The sequence below is a fragment of the Ctenopharyngodon idella genome, chromosome 21, assembly GCF_019924925.1.
Source record: "Ctenopharyngodon idella isolate HZGC_01 chromosome 21, HZGC01, whole genome shotgun sequence".
NCBI classification, from domain to species: Eukaryota; Metazoa; Chordata; class Actinopteri; order Cypriniformes; family Xenocyprididae; genus Ctenopharyngodon; species Ctenopharyngodon idella.
Genome location: NC_067240.1, coordinates 10,718,504 through 10,727,439, shown reverse-complemented (window position 1 = coordinate 10,727,439; position 8,936 = coordinate 10,718,504). Strand labels below are relative to the sequence as shown.

The window sequence follows — 8,936 nt, the reverse complement described above, 5'->3', positions numbered from 1 at the left end:
GCTTGACTTGGACGAGTAATGCAATCAGCAGCAACAAGAGTTGTCATGGGAACCTCACTCGAACTCAAGAAAGATAATAGTCACAGAGGTTTCATGTGTTTTGAAATACAGACTATAATGGAAAGATAAAAACAAAAATCAGCAGGGACTCATAAATGTTAGTCTAAACAAAATCATATTTATTAAATTCCCACACTATGGACTTTTTTACCATTTAAAAAGTGTGGGGAAATGTATATGTGTGGTATGAGGAAAATTACTTGCATTTTATGTTGTGCTTTGACACATCTGAATAAACCTCAAGAATTTAGTACATTTGTGGATGGAGCCTCTTGCTGTTCTGAACCATGCAGAAATCCAAAGACGACAAGAAAATTGGTTTAATGGTTTCAAAAGCCTCGATTAGCTTGCCTCAAATCTCATCCCAAATTCCCAAACCCAATTCCACAAACATTCTTCTCAACGACTGCATTCATTTTCTACAAACCTACGAAGCGACTCTGCGAGTGCTCATTGATTTAAGATTCATGGTCTGGGTTATCTCCGTCCATCTCATGCCAATAAACACATCTCTTATTTTCATTCTCTATTTTCCCCTTCACTGAGCTAAACAGGCACTGCAATATTTCCTTTCCATTTGGAAGATTTACATGAGAGTGAGTTGTGATCAATGCATATAAGATTTTACAATTTGCATTCTTTTACGTGATATACCTAAGAATGGATAGGCCTAACTTTTATTTGTGTCAGAAATTAAATAGCAACATCCACTACACCAATGAGGTCGACAGATCATAAACACTTTCATAACTCATATTGAATGCTTAAATTAAGTTTTGATCAAATTAGTTCTCGTTTAAGTAAATATAATTTAGGGATATGGCAGATCCCCTCCTCTGCAGGCTTAAAAAACAGATTTCATTCAATGTGCATTAAGAAATGACATATTTCTCTCCTTTCCCCAATAGGGTAAACTTGAGTCTTATTTATATGAAAGAGCTTCATTAGCAGAGTTTTATGCCCTGCAGTGCCAGTAAGTCATATTTAAAGTTTATTTTGAGCAAGTATAAATCGTGTCTGCAGTTTTGAACTTAATTACAGCTGTTTTGTTTTACTCGTATTGTGTTTAGTGCCATGAATTCAAGCAGCGGTTTGTGACAATTCACTTCAACCTGCCCACTCAGTTCTTACTGAAACCGAAGAAAACAGAGCAGAGGTTTGGTATACGCCTGTTTGTGGACAGACACTTCTCGATTTGTTACAAAATGTCACAGAAGACATGAATTTGTACTGTATATATCCATAAATATATTTGCCTTATGCAATGTTAATTAATGGCAAAGGAACATTGATTGTCCTTTAGAAATTCTGATGTTTTACTGGACTGAATGATGCAAATATATACTAAGCAACTACATGAACATCAAAGACATCCCCTGGCGTTAAATGACCAGATCATTTCAAAAATACATCTCATGCATGGTGATTCTCATATTTAAATACTACAGATCTATTGGAATCTTAGTTTCTTACCAAAATGCAGTTAATTGTTAAAGAGTACAATATAAGTGAGCACAAAATATTATATGCATACACTGTAAAAAGTAATATGTTATATCTACTCAATAAAATTGTGGCAACAGATTACAAGCAATATTATTAATTAAATTCAACATATAAGAATTGAGTAAGAATTAATCAAATTAATTCCTTAAAATTCAACCATTTAAAATGAGTCAAATTTAAACAAAAATGTCTAAATGTCTAAACAGTCTGACATCAAAGATGAATTAAGAACTCTAGTTTTTATTGCCAACATTGAAGACACTTGATGATATCGAGCAGAATCACTGAAGGAAAGAGAAACACAAGAACTACAACTGTCTTCAGCCTCATCCTCAGATGAAATCAACTGAAGATAAAACAAGACATTAAATCTCTCTTATTACAAACATACTGACTTTATTTTTGTCATTAGTCTATAGTTCTTTTTGAGAATTAACAGAGGTTTAGATGTTAATGTTTTATTGAAAATGTTTGGTTACCATTGTGGTGATCAGTGTTTCCTTTAGTTGGGCAGTTTGACTCTTGGCTTTCTGTGTCAGTTTGTGGTTTTTGTAACAGTGTTTATTAAAGCACCTAAAAGAAAGCTATGAAAAAGTGATCAGATGCGAAAGCTTTAATAATCTTAAAGAAAAATGATTGACTAATCTTATATCTGATCGAAAGTAGTTATTTGACATTAACAGACATTCATTAACAAAATTTTGTAGGCACAGAGCACACATTCTGAAATTTTTTTTTTTCAAAACATTGTAGAATTTTTTTTAATTTTATTTTTTAAATACAAAGACATACAGAATCAGCATAGTAATCTCAACAATGGTGACAAACTTCATGCCGCAATGGATGCTGGGAGCCATCATAGTATAAAACTCATGACTCCCATCATGAATTGCAGCATGAAGTGCGTCACCATTGTTGAGATTCATATGCTGATTTTTGATGTCTGTGTGTCAATCTCAAGTAATGCTGTAGATAAAAACCCTTTAACAGTATATGTAATCTTGCATGTTGTTTGATAACCACACTGCTGTAGAAACACATAGCTGCTATTCAGAAGAATATAAAATTAATAACACATTACCTAAGAAACACGACTCCAAATGAGCTCACTGATTGTCAACATGATGATCATGTCGTCATCAACAAACATCCAACATGGCTTTCTTTGCCATAACAAACGTGCTTTATACACACAGTTACAGCAGCCAGAGAAAGCTAACGTTAAAAAAGCAAGAGTCAAGAGCTCAACTAAAGCCACAGCTGATCTCCATCATGGTGACTTCAAATGAAACATTTTCATTAAAACAGAAATAAAGTCAACCTGGTTAGTAAAAAGTAAAGATGGTAATACTGTTTGTGGAGTTGTTTAATCAGATCTTGAAAGATTTTATGTCTTTTATCTTCAGTTGATTTCATCTGAGGCTGAATTCAGTTGTAGTTCTTGTGTTTCTCTTTCCTTCAGTGATTCTGCTCAATATCATCAAGTGTCTTCAATGTTGACAATAAAAACTAAAACGTTCTTAAGTCTTTGAATTTTAAGGAATTCATTTGATTAATTCTTACTTAATTCTTATTTGTTGAATTTATTTAATAATATTGCTTGTAATCTGTTGCCACAATTTTATTGAGTAGATAACATATTACTTTTAGATAACATATTACTTTTAACAGTGTAGTCAGTGTAAACTCATAGTCATTTTCCCAGAACAGAAAAAGGTACATAATGCAACAAAACATTCCCAAAAGTTCAAAAAGCAACACGACAATGTAAACAGAACTGAATTTCTCACTGCATAATTACTCATTATTCACTGATAATAAAATTGGAACAGTAGTGAAACAGGTATTTTCATGGCTTTGATGCAGTTTTCATAAGTGTGAACATTTTCATAAATCATATCCCTTATTCATAATTATTCATTATGCAGATAGAAGCTTTAGAGATAAATGAACAGGTGACAACAACTGACTTGTTAGCAGATTGGATGAATTAATTTAGCTATGATTGCGCTTTTTTGAATAAATTGAAAAGGATAACTAGTATGTTTATGTATAAAACACAGAGGTTCTGATCAGGATATTTAGAGTGATATGCAAATTACGATTCTCCAATTAAATTGGTTGGATATCAACTAATTGTGCATACAGTACAAAAAATAGAGTCTAATCATGATGTCAAGGGCACAGTCGTCCAGTATAGCTGTCAAAAGTTATGATTTAATGTGGTCTTGCTAGTCGAAAATGTGCAAAAATACACAATATTGCTACTATATTGTCATGAAAGCTAATTTAATTTTAGAGGCTAAATGGAACTGTGGAAGATGACTCCATTTGAACCCAGACTTATGCTGTCTCCTTCTCAGAAACAGCAGAGAGTTTGAGTCTCTCCTTCTGTTCTCTTTCCACTGCTTCCCTTTTATCTCTTTCTTCTCCTTCCACATGGTATCCCACCATCAGCTGATACACCATTACACCGAACACGGCACCAATGAATGGGGCAAAGATGGGCACAAAGGACCAGTAAGAGTTTGCTCTGTGGTGGATGAAACATATATCAGTGTCAGAGATTACATCAATAGTGAAATGGATGGAAAAATGTATACAAGAATATGTGACTTACGAGAACACCTCTGAGCCCCATCCAGCAATTGCGGTGAAGATCCGAGGTCCCAAGTCTCTCGCTGGATTTACAGCATAACCTGAGTTAAAACCCATGGACTGACCAATCACCAGAACCACAAAGCCCACAGTAAAGGCCTCCAGACCTCGTGGGATGGGGTTATTGTAAGGGTCAACAATGGCAAGGATACACACGATCAGAGCTGCCGTGCCAATTATCTGTGTTTAAGGCAAGGGATAGTTCACTCACTGAAAATTCTGACATCATTTACTCACCCTCATGTTGTTCCAAAACCGACATTCTTTTTTCTGTGTAATACAAAAGATGATATTCTGAAGATTATGTTTTTGTCCATACAATCAGTGCTCAAATTCGCAGCATGGTATAGCACTTCTATATTTCAATACCATCACTTTTTCTTGAGTACCGGGACTTCTCACATGTTCTCTGACCTCACACACCCCATTCACTTTCATTGTATGGACAAATGCTGAGACAATCTTCAAAATATCTTCAATGAATGCTGATTTTTTTGTGTCTTACCTGATCAAAGAAGCCGTTGAGCAAAGTAAGGTGTTTAGAAGGGTATGTAGCAAAGATTCCAGCTGTTGCATTGTCCCCTATAACGACTAGAGAACCTTGTCCAAAGTCCCAAATTGCATCTGCAAAGCATCAAGTTAACATAAGCTAGAAACAAGCTCTTTGAGATCTTCAAAAGCTCTCAGTTCACAAACACAATCCTCATAACCTGAGAAGTTTCATTGTTGGCTGCAACAGACTGACCAAAGATGTGGACTGACAAAAATGTGGATTATTGACAACCAAAAATACTTTAACGAGCCTAAAACTCACCGATATACATGCCAAATATTATTCCTGAGCCAAGAAAAGCCCCCAGAGTCTGGGACAGGAAGTACACGGGAAATTTCCTCCAGGGCTCTCTCCCCAACAAACAGAGGGAAAAGGTCACAGCAGGGTTTATGTGACCTCCTGTAAAATACAAAGTTTTAACATGTCGATCTTATGATACATTAGAAATGAGATCTTCACAGAACACAACGACAATGAAACAATACTATAGACTCTTACTTTACACTCTTATCGCTGGTTTGGTACATGCTGATTAAGCCTAAACCAGGATTAAACTTCAAAAATTCAACTTAAACGTTTTCATAACATTTTTAGCCATGGGTTATAGGCTTAATCTATGTCTGGGAACTTTTTTTTTTTCAACTGTCTGCAACTTCCTTCAAGACTATATAGTCCAAGACTTATAGTCCAAGACTTCACTTATAGTCCAAACACACTTTTTTTATTTTTATTTTTATTATTATTATTGCTCTGTTTGAAATGTTAAAGTCAAAACTGCCAGTTGATGTTGTCTGATATTGTCTTGGCTTTTCATCAAAAATGGAACTGAATGTTCCAGGTACAGTTCATCCATCTGAGTAAACTTTAACCATGAGTCAACCCTTGATTCCACCCAATAATTTCTGAAAATAAAATGTTCTAAAAGTAGAAAAGAATGTAGTGTAATTTTGCCAGTTTAAATCCATCTGGTGAATGTTTGGCTTCACGTTTTAATATCTGGTTCTCAGCTGTAAGTGACTCACCGCATTGAAATGCTACATCTAAAATCTGAAATTTCCTGTGTTCTCCCAGGGAAAAATAAAAATAAAAAAATCTGACAGGTTTAAGAAACTTATAACCAATGTTACCTGAGACTTGCCCACAAACTAGGATTCCCAATGTAGCAGCAAACCCAAACGCAAAATTCACTGTCAGAAACATTCCATGAGAGCCTCCGCTTAGAACCAACTGGGCGACAGCACCACAGCCAAACATCTGTAAATAGAGAGATTAAGAATAGAAATTCAATTAACCATTTGCTCAGTCTTTTGTGTGTTACTGCACATCAAAGACATTTGTGATGTTTGATGGCAAAGCTTGGCTAGATACCTAACAAAGTTAATTAAGCTATAGATTAAATAAAGCATCTCTTTGAATGATTGCAGGTTTTTGTTTCACATATTTTATTTCACAAAGTTATACATCCTTGGCTTCACGTACCTGTTTTTCTTTGAGGACTACAATTGAAGAATGCGAAACGTTATGGGCACCATGTGGATTTGATAGATAATGTGTGTACAAGTGTGTGTGTACTTGCCCTCTCTTCCATTGTGTAATGCCCTCTAGCCTGTCTGTGTTTGCCAGCCGTTATTGAGTCGCATGATCAGCCTCTGGATGGGGGGTTCTGAGACCGCACAGTACCATCAGAAAACAACAGATGGGCGTGGGGGAGCTCTATTTTTCTCCAGATATTGCTGCTCTGGAGTCTTAGTTTCCATTGAAAACAGATGATGAAATATGGTTTTACCTGTGGTCCCCCTGTGGTGTGTCAAATTTATTCCGGATATGGGCTGTCTTGAATTCTGGATTGTCGACCCTGTTGTGCCCAACTCTTGTTGCTTTTGCTTACTTGTTAATTGTGTTGTAGCTTACAAAATGTCAAAATACAAAGTACAACAATATGAGATGTTTTATTAGGTGATGATATGAAAATTTAACTAATTCCAAGACAACAAATGTTTATGTAATTCTGTTGAAGTGAAAATTAGTCTCAGTAGCAACAACTTTTCTCTTGAGGTTTAGCAGAAGAGCCATAAATTAACAGCGGCAATTGGAGATGTCTGATACTAACAAAACAGAATATTTTCTATCTGTGTATTTATTGTTTTGTTTTGTGTTGTGTTCAGTGGTTTAATTAGAATTTAAGGTAAAATGTTATTAACTGTCATGACCCTGACAATGTGTTGTGGCCGACCTGGTTGACCCATAACATTACATTACAATTTACTGGCTTCTTATTTTTCAGAGCCCGTTTGCTTGTATCTAATCTTAGTTAGCACATCCTGTTTTTGCTGAGTTGGGCACGTTCCTGGGTCAACATATTTTGTTGGTCTAATTGTTTAAAGGTAATTGAAAATGGAATGGGATGTTTGTTTGTTTATGTTGTTTTCTTTCTCGTCAGATAAAACACTTAAAGTGACCCTACATTAAGTCTTCTACCTGTTGATCTTTACATAGAAAGCAGCCTACATTGTGAAATGTAACCCTATTTGGAGCACTGGTAATCTAAATTTGGAAAAAGTGTGCATCAGGGTGATCCAGTCTTATTTTGCTTTGAAAAACTGGCACAGAAGTAAAATGGATTACCTGATCCTGATAGCAAAACATGGGATTTCTAGATAATTCTGAGATATTTAAACTTTCTAAACAACTGGTCCCAAGATATAAAATGGCCCACTGTAAAGTGTCTGAAACTTGTGTAAAGCAGCTAATTGGCTATTAGCAGGACTTGAATTCAACTCCTGTTATGTCATCTTACAGTCTGTTCTGCAAAGGAGGTATTTTTGCTACAAAAAGTTACAAAATCAAAACTTACTTTACCTTTGAACATTTAACTTCATGCTTTAATAACCATTATTGGCCAAAGCTGAGAACAAAGAACCATGTTCTTATTAAAAGTAGGATAAAGTACAAGTACAAAGCTTAAGTATAAAGTATAAAAAAATATGTATGAGTATAAAAAAAGAACATAAAACCTCTCTCTGCAAATCATTTGCAAAATGAGGAACTCCCTTCAGGTGTAGCTGAATTGAAATTTTAGGCTTTTCAGTAGATGAAAGCATATAGATTATTCTTGATATCTTACATGTATCCCTTCCACATTCTCATCAAAGAAAATAAATCTTTTTTTTTAATTTTTGCATCATTAGTGATTTATTGTATAGATCTATCAAGCTTAGTACAGTTTATATAGTATTTTCTTTTCTTTTCTTTTCTTTTCTTTTTTTTTTTTTTTTACAAACTAATTAACTAAACTGAAATTTCAGATTTTTTAATACATATTTTATATTTTGAAGTTCTAGACAATTAAAACAGAAAACTATAGAAAATGTGTTTCTATAAACACATAAATGTGCCCAAACAGAAATGCCTCCAAATCATATTTAGCTGGATGATAACACTTTTTAATCACTACCCCTCTGAATTGTTTACAATAGTTCCTCTCAAAATGAATAAAATGCTTTACAATAAGTATCCAAAACTGACACGTATTTTTCATCAATGCTGAAATCGATTTGTCTCATCACTCATCAATGACAAAAACAACAAAAGCGTCTCACCACTAGAATGAGGGTGCCAAGGCATTCTGCCAGTGCCTGTCGCATCAGCACATTCCGGACCTGAAAGGTCCGAGCCGTCTTTTCCAGAAGCACCTTCTGTCTTCCCATAATGCCTTAGGATAGTCTAAAGATGATGATTATAGGGTGCTTTAATGATGAGGATGAAGGGCAGACTGCCGCTGCATGGGTAAGTGGTCTCGTACAACTTTTCCTACTGAGTTCGGGACCTATATGTGCTTCGGAAGGTCCCGCCCTCAGTCAATAAAAAAACAAAAACAGCATTCCTACAATTTTTTTCCCTGCCTCTTCCCATCTCACTTACATATAATTTCTTGTACTTTTTTCATGTCAGACTTACCAGTTTTGAATGTTTTTGTTTTGAATGTGTGTGTGAGGACTGGGATAGAGGGAGTTCTCCTGCTTCAAATATATAAAAATTTCTTAAATCCGGATCTGAACGGCCCTCTTTGGTGCACAAAAACCTATATTGTTTCCGCTAGTGCTTTTTCCTCACTGTGTGGATTGTAGCCCTATAGCAGGCAATGGCTGAGAGTGGTTAT

General features: G+C 35.2%; 1 protein-coding gene across 2 annotated transcripts; it reads right to left on the bottom strand.

The window, feature by feature from the left end:
- Positions 1 to 3,741: 3,741 nt before the first annotated feature.
- aqp3b (aquaporin 3b) lies at positions 3,742 to 8,583 on the bottom strand. 2 transcript variants are annotated; one of them, XM_051877488.1, is made up of 6 exons: positions 8,377 to 8,583; positions 5,905 to 6,031; positions 5,039 to 5,176; positions 4,730 to 4,848; positions 4,187 to 4,404; positions 3,742 to 4,099 (listed from the first exon to the last, which is right to left on the bottom strand). In XM_051877488.1, the coding sequence occupies exons 1-6, from the start codon at positions 8,482 to 8,484 to the stop codon at positions 3,910 to 3,912; spliced, it is 900 nt and encodes a 299-aa protein (XP_051733448.1). In that variant the 5' UTR covers positions 8,485 to 8,583; the 3' UTR covers positions 3,742 to 3,909. The 2 variants fall into 2 exon arrangements, with proteins under 2 accessions (XP_051733448.1, XP_051733449.1); XM_051877489.1 differs by lacking the exon at positions 8,377 to 8,583 and adding an exon at positions 6,257 to 6,435.
- Between the last annotated feature and the right edge of the window lie 353 nt (positions 8,584 to 8,936).

Coding starts and splice junctions, on each gene's coding strand:
- aqp3b (XM_051877488.1), bottom strand. CDS start 8,484: ATGGGAAGACAGAAGGTGCTTCTGGAAAAGACGGCTCGGACCTTTCAG. Junction 4,405..4,729: donor TCAACGGCTTCTTTGATCAG/GTAAGACACAAA, acceptor CCTTAAACACAG/ATAATTGGCACGGCAGCTCT. Junction 4,100..4,186: donor TGGGGCTCAGAGGTGTTCTC/GTAAGTCACATA, acceptor CATCCACCACAG/AGCAAACTCTTACTGGTCCT.